The sequence below is a fragment of the Pipistrellus kuhlii genome, unplaced genomic scaffold, assembly GCF_014108245.1.
Source record: "Pipistrellus kuhlii isolate mPipKuh1 unplaced genomic scaffold, mPipKuh1.p scaffold_m20_p_18, whole genome shotgun sequence".
Taxonomy (NCBI): domain Eukaryota; kingdom Metazoa; phylum Chordata; class Mammalia; order Chiroptera; family Vespertilionidae; genus Pipistrellus; species Pipistrellus kuhlii.
In genome coordinates, this window is record NW_023425493.1 from 24,773,115 (window position 1) to 24,785,751 (window position 12,637).

The window sequence follows — 12,637 nt, forward strand, 5'->3', positions numbered from 1 at the left end:
ATTGGATTGGGTTTTACCTCTGTTTTCTAAAAAGGAAGGAAAAAGAAGATAATGAAAGCATTGATACTGGAGATAAGAGGAGCAGTCTCATAAACAAACTCCAACCAAGAGAGACAAGAAGGAAATTGTTTGGTGTGCTACAGCAGCAAATCTTTGGGGAAAAAAAACACACAAAAAAACTATATATATACATACATATATATATATATATATATATATATATATATATATATATATATACATATATATATATATATATATATATATATATATGTTTTTGTTGTCGTGTTTCTTTTTAGAGGCGGGGGGAGGGAGAGAGAGATAGACACGTTGATGAGAGAGATATTGATCGGCCACTTCCTGCACACCCCACACTGGGAATCAAACCATGACCTCCTGGTTCATAGGTCGACGCTCAACCACTGAACCATACCAACTGGGTTAAAGCAGCAAATCTTTAGCCTCTGTTGGACACACATTAGATTTAAAGCAGTCTTAGGGGAATGGAGGTGATCGGTGCTAAGAGAGGGGGAGGTCAGGAGTTAAGGAGGCCAGGGCATGCGGCTGGTGGATCGTACCAGGAAGCACAGAACATGCTTGCGAAGGAGGGAGAGTGTAGCCTAGCTTCCTCCCTTACCCCCACCGCCCTGTTACCTTTCCAGATGCCCATCCAGCGAGGACTTCCCCCTGATTGAGACAGAGGATGAGGCTTACCTGCGGCGAATCAAGAGTAAGTCCCACCCACAAAATGCGTTAAATCATTTATCCGCCTCTCGTGGCTGTCTGAGGGCTGCTGTAGGCCCATAACTAACACCTGTTGTTAAGGGAAAGGAGCAAGGTTTAAGACAATGTAAACTTGTAAAGTGTATGCTACCGTTAGTGTAAAAATGATGGGGATAATGTGTGTGTGTGTGTGTGTGTGTGTGTGTGTAATGTCTCAAAAAAAGATCAGTTATTATGGCTGCTTCTGGGAAGGGGAACTAGGAAGACCAGGATTGAGACAATAACTTACTTTTGGGGTCTTATTTTAGTTAGGGCGTGATCTGTATCCCAGCCAGCAGCGAGGAGTAAAGGAACAAGGAGAGTTTATAACCATTTTTAAAAATATTTATTGATTTGAGAGAAAAACTTTCATGGTTCCCTCCTGCTTACAGTCCAACTGGGGATCATACCTGCAACCTGGGCATGTGCCCTGACGGGGAGTCACACCAGCAAGACTTTGGTGCATGGGATAATGTTCAATCAGCTGAGCCATACTAGCCAGGACATATATCTGTTTCTTTTCTCTTTTCTTTTTTTCTTCTTTTTTTATGGTTTCATTGATTACAGAGAGAGGGAGAGAGTGATGGAAACATCAATGATGAGAATCATCGACTGGCTGCCTCCTGCATGCCCCCTAATGGGGATCGAGCCTGCAAACTGGGCATGTGCCCTGACTGGGAACCAAACTATGACCTCCTGGTTCATGGGTCCATGCCACACTCGTCAGCAATATGTCCCATTTCTATTGAGGACAGATCTGGAAGATGCACCCATTGGCCAGAATTTAGTCATATGGCAATGTCTAGCTGCAAATCAAGCTGGGAAATGTAGTCTGACAGGGTAGCATGCGCCCAGATGAAACTTGTACACATTCTCTAAAGGAAGGTGGGGAGAGTAAAAACTGGTGGGCAACCTTCAATCTCTACCACAAACCATTTTTACTTTACTTATCTATTGATTTGAAAGAGAGGGGGAGAGAGAGCGAGAGAGAGAAACATCAACTTGTTTGTGCATGCTTTGATTGATTCTTTTCTTAAATATTTTTTTATTGATTTCAGAGGAAGGGATAGAGATAGAAGCATCAATGATGAGAGAGTATCACTGATTGGCTGGCCCCCCTCCCCCCCCACTGGGAGGGATCGAGCCCACAACCAGAGCATATGTCCTTGGCCAGAATCGAACCTTAGTCAGCAGTCCGGCACTCTATCCACTGAGCCAAACCGGCTAGGGCCATCGATTGATTCTTATATGTGCTCTGACCAGGGATCGAACCCACAACCTTGATGTATTGGGACTACACTCTAACCAACTGAGCTACCCAGACAGGGCTGTCACTTTTGTTTTTATTTTTATTTTTTTATTATTATTATTATTTTTTTTTAAATATATTTTATTGGTTTTTTACAGAGAGGAAGGGAGAGAGATAGAGAGCTAGAAACGTCGATGAAAGAGAGAAACATCGACCAGCTGCCTCATGCACACCCCCTCCTGGGGATGTGCCCGCAACCAACGTACATGCCCCTGACCGGAATCAAACCTGGGACCTTTCAGTCCGCAGACCGATGCTCTGCCACTGAGCCAAACCGGTTTTGGCTCACTTTTGTTTTTAAAAAAGAAAGAACACATACGAACATTTTGAGGGGGGAAGTTCTTTCTTTTTCAGACATGCCCCAAATCAAAATTAAGTCTGGCCCATAACCCATCGGGCTGCCCCTGGGGCGGCTCTGGGTGCCCCCTCGGCCGCCCTGTGCTCACCTGTCCCTTGTCCACAGCGGAGCTGCAGCAGAAGGACCGCGCGCTGGTGGAGCTGCTGCAGGAGAAGGTCGGGCTGTTTGCCGAGATGACCCACTTCCAGGTGGCAGAGAACGGCGGCTGCGGGGTGCCCCTGCCCACCCTGCCCAGGGGCCTTTTCCGCTCCGAGTCCCTCGAGTCCCCTCGTGGCGAGCGGCTGCTGCAGGATGCCATCCGTGAGGGTGAGGGCACGCCCGGGGCGAGTCCGGCTCGTCCACGCCCTGTCACGGGCGGTGGGCACACAGCTGGACCTGCACGCGTGCAGACAGAAGGGGTGTCGGCCCCGAGTGCCCACTGCGGGCGGTGCTGGGAGAGGCGGGGAGAGACGGACACCCGGCACCTCCCGGCACCTGCGCTGCCCTGGCTCCTCCCGTGAGGGGGAGCCCACGTGCGCAGGGTATTCCCCTAGGTCTGTGGTGGGCAAACTGCGGCTCGCGAGCCACATGCGGCTCTTTGTCCTCTTGAGAGTGGCTCTTCCACAAAGTACCAGTGCGGGCGCGCACGTCCAGTGCGAGTGAAACTTCGTGGCCCATGTGCAGAAGTCGGTTTTCGGCTCTCACAAGGAATTTCAGTCGTCGCACTGTTGATATTTGGCTCTGTGGACGGGAGTTTGCCAACCACTGGCCTGGGTGTCTGGAGTCCGAGCGTGTTGGGCAGAGGGCACCGCCGCCCGTTCCGCACAGGGCCCGGTGTGACCTCTGCCCTCCCCTCTCCTCCTCTCCCTCAGTGGAGGGCCTGAAAGACCTGCTCGTGGGGCCCGGCGTGGAGCTGCTGGCGCCCCGGGAGCCAGGCCTGCCCTCGGAAGCAGACAGCGGCGGGAACATGAGTCCCGGAATCACCGCCAGTGAGTGCCAGCCGGGGACCAAGCTGGTGGGGTGGGGGTGAGGGGATGAAAGAGAATGGGGTGGTACCGAGTCCTGGGGAAGTGAGCTCAGCCCATCCTTTCCTCCTCAACAGATGGTGAGGCCAGAACCTTCAATGGCGCGATCGAGCTCTGCAGAGCCGACTCGGACTCCAGCCAGAAGGTGGGTCCTCGGGAGATGTCGGGACGCGGCTAGAGGGTGGGGAAGGGACAGCTGGCCTGTAGATCCTTAACGTGGAGCTGTCAGGAACAGGCTCCAGGGACTTGGGTGCCTGCTGACCCCCCTCTCCTTGCCCGTTTCTGCAGGATCGAAATGGAAATCAGCTGAGATCTCCCCAGGAGGTGAGATGGGGAGTGGATGCCCCATCTCATTGATGATACGTAGGAGACTGAAGGGAGGATAGTCTTCGTCTTGAGAAACGGAAGCCCAGTTTGGGGAGGGGTGTAGGGGAGGGTCCGTACCTCAAAGTTATCCTCAGTTTTACTGTCCCCACACCCACACTTCACTTCCCGGCAGTTCTCCCATCCGGAAGCTCAAGCCCTGTCCCCCCTCTCTCCTCTGTCCTCAGGAAGCACTGCAGCGACTGGTCAATCTGTACGGACTTCTGCATGGCCTGCAGGTGAGAGGGGCTGGGGCGGGACCGCGGAAGGGGAGGAGCCAGCGCAGAACTGCCATTCAGGTGGGACGGAGCATTCCGATAGGACTTTCTTTCTTTCCTTTTTTTTTTTTTTTAAGTTAAATACGTTTTTATTGATTTTAGAGAGAGAGGATGGGAAAGGGAGAGAGAAAAAGAGAAACATCAATTGGTTGCCTCCTGCATGCACCCTGACCGGGGGATCAAACCTGCAAACGGAGTATGTGCCCTGGCTGGGAATCGAACTGGTGACCCTTCGGTGCATGGGACAATGCTCATCCAGCCAGGCCGTGGTGGCCAGGGCCCGGTAGGCCTTTCTGAGCCTCCTCCCATAGAAGGAACGTTCCGGGATCCCGACCTGGTTCCTAGGGGTGATGAGGGTGAGGGGTGGAAGCAGCGGGGTTTCTGACAGACTCCCCCGTCCCCATCGCACCCAGGCGGCCGTGGCCCAGCAGGACACGCTGATGGAAGCCCGCGTCCCCGAGGGCCCGGAGCGGAGGGAGAAGCTGACCCGAGCCAACTCCCGGGACGCGGGGGCGGGCCGCGCGGGGGCCGCGGGGGCCGCGGGGGCCGCGGAGCAGCAGGCCTCGGAGCTGGCGCTGCTGCGGCGGCAGCACTCGCTGCTGCAGGAGGAGCTGCGGCGCTGCCGGCGCCTCGGGGAGGAGCGGGCGGCGGAGGCCGGCAGCCTGGAGGCCCGGCTGCGCGAGAGCGAGCAGGCCCGGGCGCTGCTGGAGCGCGAGGCGGAGGAGGCGCGCAGGCAGCTGGCTGCGCTGGGCCAGGCCGACCCCGTGCCCCAGGAGGCCCCCTGGGCCCGCCGGCCTCCGGACCCTCGGCGCCGGAGCCTGCCCGCAGGCGACGCCCTGTACCTGAGCTTCAGCCCCCCGCAGGTAAGGGAGCGCGGGGCAGTGACCTGACCGGAGGTGGACACCGGGGCCCAGGCGAGAACCTGGAAGGAATTGGGGACTTTTTAAATTTATATATAGATATATAATTGATTTTTTACAGAGAGGAAGGAAGAGGGATAGAGAGCTAGAAACATCGATGAGAGAGAAACATCGACCAGCTGCCTCATGCACACCCCCTACCGGGGATATGCCCGTAACCAAGGCACATGCCCCTGACTGGAATCGAACCCGGGACCCTTCAGTCCCCAAGCCGACGCTCTATCCATTGAGCCAAACCGGTCTCGGCGGAATTGGGGATTTTTTAAATTTATATATAGATATATAATTGATTTTTTTCAGAAAGGAAGGGAGAGGGATAGGGAGCTAGAAACATCGATGAGAGAGAAACATTGACCAGCTGCCTCATGCACACCCCCTACCGGGGATGTGCCTGCAACCAATATACATGCCCTTGACTGGAATCGAACCTGGGACCTTTCAGTCCGCAGGCAGATGCTCTATCCATTGAGCCAAACCGGTTTCGGCAGGAATTGGGGATTTGAGCCCCAATGAAACTGGGCAGCAGATTCGAAGGACTAGAGCTGGACCTTGGGGTGGGTGCAGGAAGCAGTCAGTCAGCGGTGGATCTGCTGGGGAAACTGAGTCTTGGGGCCCAGAGCTGAGCAGGGTCTGCAGTCTTCACGCTCCTCGGTCCTGACCTGCTGCTCTCCTTGCGTGCGGCCCACAGCCCAGTCGAGGCCATGACTGCCTGGATTTCCCTGTGTCTGTTCGCTCTGTCCACCGACCCTTCGAGGACCGAGAGGGGCAGGAGCTGGGCAGCCCCGAGGAGCGGCTACAGGACAGCAGCGACCCTGACACGGGCAGCGAGGAGGAAGGGAGCAGCCGCCTGTCTCCGCCCCACAGTCCTCGAGGTGAGGTCCTGGCGGAGGCGGGGAGTGGGAGTGGGGGACCTGGGCTCAGGCCCGTGGCTGTGCTTTGCGAGCGGAGGCTGTGTCCTGGAGCTCAGGAACATGTAGGAGGCTCTGCACTAACACTGAGGTCTGCCGTAGCTCTTGGGAAGGACTCGAGGATTTCCTGTTTGTCTGATGGGAAGGAGTGGGGAAACTCTAGGAAGCAAAGGACGTAGGGGCCACTCCTTCTCCAGTAAGTCGTTTGATTCCCAACTTTTTTCCAAGTAGAAATACATAGATATTAGAGAAAGGAAAGGGGAGAGAGAGGGAAACACCCACGTACTTATGTATTCATCGGTTGATTCTTGTATGTGCCCTGATCGGGACCTGAACCAGCAACCTTGGCATATTGGGACGATGCTGTAACCAACTGAGCTACCCGGCTAGGGTTAGGGTTCGATTTATTTATTTTTAGAAAGAGATTTTTTATTAAGTTGGAAAAAAAAAAGTCACAGACTTCCAAGTTCTTAGAGTCGGCTAAGGAAACACAAAATAACCAAAAGCTACTATAACTTCATAGAGCGATCTTAAAACATTTTGTTACTTTATTAATCAAGTTGTATCTTCATATACTTACCAGTATATAAAGTATTGCCTGCCAAGGTGTGAGCACATTACCTACTTTGTTGACAGAGGTTTTTCCCTCCCCAGGGATTCACAGGCCTCGGTCATCCCTCACAGCCGTTAGAGCTCCTCAGCCCGCAGATGGGGGGGTGGAGGGGGCAATAGGGTAGGGGTGCTCAGGGAGCCTCTGTCCACTCACTGCCTTCGCCCTGTCCCCTGCAGATTTCACCAGGATGCAGGACATACCCGAGGAGACGGAGAGCCGCGATGAGGAGCTGGTAGCTCCGGAGAGCTAAGGGGGCCCCTCCCTCCTGCCTGTGCCCCCTGAAGAACGTTACTGAGGGGGGCACACCTTGGGGGCTCCAACCTGCCAATGACCAGGGAACACTTGAACTGCTGATTGTCCTTGCCAGCTCTTGGGATCCTTGGATACCTGGGGCCGTTGAGGAAGCTGGGTGGGGAAATTAGGCCACAGTGCCCCCTGGTGGCATCCGGAAGTACACCACAGATGCCAACTTTTCATGCCTTCTTCCCTCTACTTTAGGAAAAGTTTATTTATTTATTGTTTATTAGTTATGGAGGGAGAAAGGGGACTTAGAGGACCAGGGACATGGGAGCCAAGCCATAGGGAACAAGGGGCCTTGTCCTTGAACACTACTGGGGTTTATTCAGACATAATAACCATGCAGCGGCCGGGTACCAGCCCTGCCGCCCTCCCAGCAGCGTCGTCTTTGAGGAGGGGCTGCAGCTGCGGGACCCGACTGCCCCTCTCAGAAGGGCTATGGGCAGGCCGTATCCCTCTCCCCTCAACCTCTCACTGCTGTGCTCTCTCCTCTCCGTCCTCCGTGGGACCCCAGAGAGTCAACCTGGCTTCCTGGAGCGGATGGAGCAGAGGTTGAGGTGGCCATAATGGTCTGTTGTGGGGGAGGGGAAAAACCCACAGGGACCAGAATGTCTTTTTGTTGTTTGCTTTTTTTTTTTTGTACCAAAGCCAACTGCACGTGTTTTATATTTTTAAGAGAAGATTGTAGGCAATTAGGAACGTTAGCCTCCTATCTCCACGTCGCTGAAGAACTTGAGGGGAGGGGGGAACCGTGACGTCACCCCTCATCCATAGTCACGGGGGGACTAGTCTGACCTCTTCCGCAGCCACTTGGAAATAAAGTTCTAGGGTGAGTTGGGAAATCGCTATGGACCCCCAAACGCCCACCAGCGCCAGCCATTTTTCTACCAATTTGATTGTGTAAAAAAAAAGGGGGGGGGGGATGAAAGGTAAAGAAAGGAAAATTAAAGACCTGGAACCCCACGCAGTGCTGTCTCTGAACGTCTGAGGTGCTGCTGGTGCTGCTGAGGGGAGAACCAGGGAGTGGCCGCGGCCCTCGGAAAGGGGCCTTCCCCACCAGAAGGGCAAGGCAGACCCTAACAAAAGGAACGGCTACCTCCTCTTTCTGTTATCATTATTGATATTCACAAACTAGGACTGGAGACTCCAATATTAGAAGCCTTGTTTGCATCTCGTTTGCATGCTGTGCTCAGAAAGGGCATCGGCCTCCGGCCCCTCCCTTCCCTCTGGGCTCAGTTCCCCTGAGCCTCTGCGGTGTCACCTGCTTTCAGGCTCAGTCACCACGCTGTCCCCTTCACGGCGGCAGAGCCCTGGGCACCCTCTTCCAGGTGGTCCTCCTCCGAGGAGCTCTCCTTTGCTCTCAGAGGCAGTGGGAGATCATGTTCATTTCAGTTCTCTTTAAAAAAAAAAATTTTTTTTTTATTGATTTTTTTGCAGAGAGGAAGGGGGAGAGAGAGAGATAAAAGAGAAACATGGATCAGCTGCCACCTGCACACCTCCCACTGGGGATGTGCCCACATCCAAGGCACTCTCCTCTGACCAGAATCGAACCTGCCCTCCAGTCCGCAGGCCGATGCTCTATCCACCAAGCCAAACTGGTTTCGGCATCAGTTCTCGTTTTGATTAATTTTACTTCCTGTTTCCGGATAATACCCTGCCGGGGGCTGTGGGGGGGAGGCGAGTCTGGAGTCGTAGAAATGCTGCAGTAGGTGCACAGATGTCCGTAGGAGACATGTGCACCGATGGGGTGAGGTGAGAAGAGGGGGCTCAAGACCCCGGCCAGAAGGAGGAATTGGAATCCCATGGTGGGGCGGGCCTGGAGGAGCAGCCAGCACCCTCTGCTCCCGTGGTTCTCATCCTCAAGGTACCTGCTCATCCATCACGGAGTCTGCAGCAGGAATGGCTCATCTCACGGACACGGAAATCCAGGTGCAGAGAGGCCGGCGGGCCCAGCTGCAGGCCTCCACTTCCCCTCCACCACTCTGCCTAAAAATACCGGCGCTCCTGGGTTTCAAACTGACAGCTCAGCAGCCCTCTGCTGTGTCAGCTGGGCCCCAGGCTGTGAAAAGGTGGAGAGGAGGGGGGAAGACTAGGGCTGGGTGGGAGGAGGCTGTTAGGTTGTATCCAAAGACCAGCGAAGGGAACACAGGCTCCTCCCACGTGTTCACTGCGACCCAGGGGAGGATGCTGGGCAGGCCCAGAGTGAAGCCCAAAGCTCTGTTCCTGGCAGTGCTGCCCCAAAACCGTGACTCCCTGGCCCAAACCACCTCGTTCTTAGAAACAAGAGGCCCTGTTGCCCCATTTTTGGGAAACTCCGTTTTAACTGTCTCCCGCAGTTCCAAAGCTGTTGGTGCTACAAGGAGGCAGGGCCCAGCTATTTGCCAAAACGATGCCTTTCCGTTCGAGAGGAGCCGCCCAGCCAGCCTCCATGGCTGTGCCCTCTTCTGCCTCCCCACCCCTCCTAAGGGTGGATTGGACCTTTTCAAACTTTGTCAATATTTGCCCCTGGGCCCCATGAAGCAGAGGCCAGTATCCAGAGCCAGCAGAGGTGGGGTCAGTGGAGGAGCTGAGGGGTTGGGTGGCAGAAGGGCACTTAGGTATGTAAGGATTTCCCATCCTGAATTGGCTGGGAACAGACCTGGAGTTTTAGAACTGGTTTAAACATTATTAAAAAGGAAATTAAACATCAGGAGGCGAGTTATTCAATATTGCTTAATACGTGGTGAATTGGGTGGCTGTTTACAGCCTCAGCAACCGGATGGAGCTGGTGCAGGGTGCCTGTGGGCCCTGGGGTGCCCCCCACACAGGTGCTGCTCCTGGCTGTTGTGGGACCTTGAGTGGCTAGAGAGGGTTGCAAGACATGCCAGAGCTGGGGGCGGGAGCTCCACCCCATCTTTCTGCCACCTCCCTTCTCGGGCTGCCCCCAGAAAGTCCCTGTGACTGACCTTTATCATTGCTGGTCTCGGGTCTCCGTGGCTCTGGAACCAAAGGGGATCCCCCTGCCCCAAAGAACACGCCTTCAAGAGGGCCTTGAGGAGCCAGCCCCTCACTCAGTTCTTAATTTTCATTTTACTGCAAGCCTGTAAAAATCATCCCAGGTAAGACCTCTGTGGCCCTCCAGCCCCATCTGCCAGCTGCTCCGCATTGTTTCCTTTTCCTTCTCTGACTCCATTTTACACGGAGTGTAAGAAGAGCTAACAGCCAAAACTGGTTTGGCTCAGTGGATAGAGCGTCAGCCTGCGGACTGAAAGGTCCCGGGTTCGATTCCGGTCAAGGGCATGTACCTTGGTTGCAGGCACATCCCCAGTGGGGGGTGTGCAGGAGGCAGCTGATCGATGTGTTTCTCATCGATGTTTCTAGCTCTCTATCTCTCTCCCTCTCTGTAAAAAAATCAATAAAATGTATTTTAAAAAATAAAAAAGTCATAAGCTCTTAAATAAAAAAGAATAGCTAACAGGTGGCAGCCCATTTTACAGGAGAGAAAACGGGTCCAGAGGAAGAAAAGAGTTTACCAGTTCCCTCGGAGCTAGGATGTGAATCCAGGGGCTTTTGAGGGAAGCCTCTGGGGGAGGGAGGAAAAATAGCACCCACAGCCCATGCTCTGCCCTCCTCCAGCCGCACCCTCAGCCTCTCCCCCACCCCCATCCTGCGTGTCTCGCCTCACTGCGCCTCACCCACGTCCTTGACTTGTCATTATCTTCACTTCTCCCTCTAAATCCTGATTTAAGGAGACACACACACGGGGACTCCCAGCCAACACCAAGAGTTTTACACACACGGCTGGGCTGGTGCCAGGGACCCAGCGGGATCCCTCAGGTGTCACCTCCCCCCATGGGCACTGCAGCTTTTGCAGCTGAGGCTTTTGCGGACGTGGAGTTTCTGTGGGCACCGCTGAGGGCGAGAAGATGGGGATGGCCAGGGGAGGAGGGCATTTTTGGTCCTGGCACCAGAGAAGGACAAGGGTACATCCCTTTGAGATGGAGAGCAGGAAGGACAGGTGGGGAGAGACAGGCACTGGCTTCTGATCCGTGAGACAAGAGTCTTAGGGATGTTCCCTGGGAATTCTCACAGGAGGCAGGAGTGGGACAAATAGTGCATTTATCCACACTGGACTGAGGGTGGAATTGGGATAAAGAGGATCATTTCTGGATGATCCAGGGTTTATTTTTAGATCCTCCTCTTCCCAGCCTCCAAGTGGAGACATAAGCTTCCTCACACCAGCCCTGACCTGGGCCTGGCCCCCTGCATGCCGCCACACCCAGAATGAATGGAAGGTAAGACTTTCTCCGAGGGCATCTGGGCCTGGCAGACAGGCAGCCCTCCCTGGGATGCACCGATCCTGCCCCTGGCAGAGCCCAGAAAGAGGGTGCGGAGTCTGTACCTTCACCCAGCTGTTCTTTTGTCCGCGTCGGTGAGCAGGTAGAGGGACCAATCTCCTGGGGGTGCTGTCCACACACCGCCTGCCTCCCGCCTTCACCCACCTGCTTCCCCCCGTTCTGGGCCACAGCCGTGCTCAGAGCTCCCTGAGGGGGCCTGCCGGGCCTCCCGCCGCAGGAGACAGCCCAGCACAGGGGTGAGGCAGCTGTTGCCGTGTGCCAGGCAGATAGTGACAGGGAGACATGGGGATGGAGGTGTAGAGAGTGCTGTCCCGGGTACCAGGTCAGACTTCACAGGGCACTCCAGAGAGCGGTCATGTGGTTGGGGAACTGGCGGAGGAAGGAGGAGGCCGCCAGGATGCAGCCGGAGCAGGCTATCCTGCCCACTGCAGAAGGCCCGCAGGAGCTGGTGGTGATGCCCAGGGGCACCAGGAAGGCCAGCACCACCCTCTGCAGCTGGCAGGCCCCCGCCAGTACCTGCTGGAGAAGCGAACAGGCATAGACGACGCACGCCCCACACCTCCCCTCTGCCCCAGAGACTGCCGTGGGCACTGTCAACAGGGCAGCTGCCACCCACACTGCCAGGGTGGCCATGCGGGCCCAGAAGAGGGGAAAAGGGTGCCTGGTCCTGCAGCCCAGCCACCACCCAGTATTGTCCGTGATGAGGAGGACGCTGGCGTAGAGGTTGAAGGCAGTGCCGTCAGAACCCTCTTGCAGGGGCCACCTCCAAAGGGCCAGGGGAAGTCCAGTGTCCCCTCAGCTGCCCAGAAGAGGGGAGTGAGTGCCAGCCCCAGTCCGCCAGCCAGGTTGAAGGCCAAAGTGTCAGACGGTGGGCAAGGGGCTCGCCGAGCACAGTTACCCAGCACCCACAGCACGGCCAAGCTTCCCATAAACCCAGTGGTCCCCACGAGCCCGAAGGCCAGGGCAACCACAGCCCTCGGGGCTAGGAATTCGACAGGCATCGCACACCGCCGGCAGAGACATTGAGCCAGAAAACGGGCAGAGGGGCAGAGATATTGGGTGTGGGCATCTCAGGGCAGCGGAGGCAGCCAGCTTAGCGCCAGGCTGGCAGGGCCTCTCAGCAGGAGGCTCCAGACCCCAGAGGTCGGTGTGGGTGGGACAACCCAACCATCCCTGTTGGTCATGATTGGTGGTGGGTGGAGCAGGATGAGAGAGGGCTGCACAGTGTGTGTGTGTGTGTGTGTGGGTGTGTGAAGGGCTCTATGCTGTAGAGAAGAAAGGGGAATTACTCCACCATGAAAATCAGACCGGATCCTCCACCCCAGGGAGAGAACCAGAGATATCCCCCCTCATGGATGGCAGGAACCGAAGTGCAGACCCTCTTCCTGCCAGTACGCAGGGGCCCCCTGCTCTGCAGAAAGTACTTCCTTAGAGGCTGGGGGAAGGGACCTGGAGGGGCATATGGCAGGAAATCAGAATGCATGTCGA

At 55.4% G+C, this 12,637-nt stretch overlaps 2 protein-coding genes across 8 annotated transcripts in view; one reads left to right on the top strand and one right to left on the bottom strand.

The window, feature by feature from the left end:
• ARHGEF2 (Rho/Rac guanine nucleotide exchange factor 2) overlaps window positions 1-8,186 on the top strand; it is a 47,329-nt gene extending 39,143 nt beyond the window's left edge. For 6 of the 7 annotated variants that reach the window (XM_045583307.1, XM_036442255.2, XM_045583310.1 and 3 more), the window contains 9 exons: window positions 663-730; window positions 2,535-2,735; window positions 3,281-3,397; window positions 3,511-3,578; window positions 3,722-3,757; window positions 3,985-4,035; window positions 4,488-4,937; window positions 5,683-5,866; window positions 6,692-8,185. In XM_045583307.1, coding sequence (XP_045439263.1) covers window positions 663-730; window positions 2,535-2,735; window positions 3,281-3,397; window positions 3,511-3,578; window positions 3,722-3,757; window positions 3,985-4,035; window positions 4,488-4,937; window positions 5,683-5,866; window positions 6,692-6,765 — 1,249 coding nt within the window. In that variant the 3' untranslated portion in view covers window positions 6,766-8,185. Of the gene's footprint in view, window positions 1-662; window positions 731-2,534; window positions 2,736-3,280; window positions 3,398-3,510; window positions 3,579-3,721; window positions 3,758-3,984; window positions 4,036-4,487; window positions 4,938-5,682; window positions 5,867-6,691 lie in introns of all 7 variants that reach the window. The other variant, XM_045583308.1, reaches the window with a different exon arrangement.
• A 3,025-nt stretch (window positions 8,187-11,211) lies between these two features.
• On the bottom strand, window positions 11,212-12,218 carry RXFP4 (relaxin family peptide/INSL5 receptor 4). Its single transcript, XM_036442897.2, is given in 2 exon segments — window positions 11,212-11,886; window positions 11,889-12,218. Coding segments are annotated over 2 exon segments (669 nt in total). The 5' UTR covers window positions 12,151-12,218; the 3' UTR covers window positions 11,212-11,479.
• Window positions 12,219-12,637: the final 419 nt, after the last annotated feature.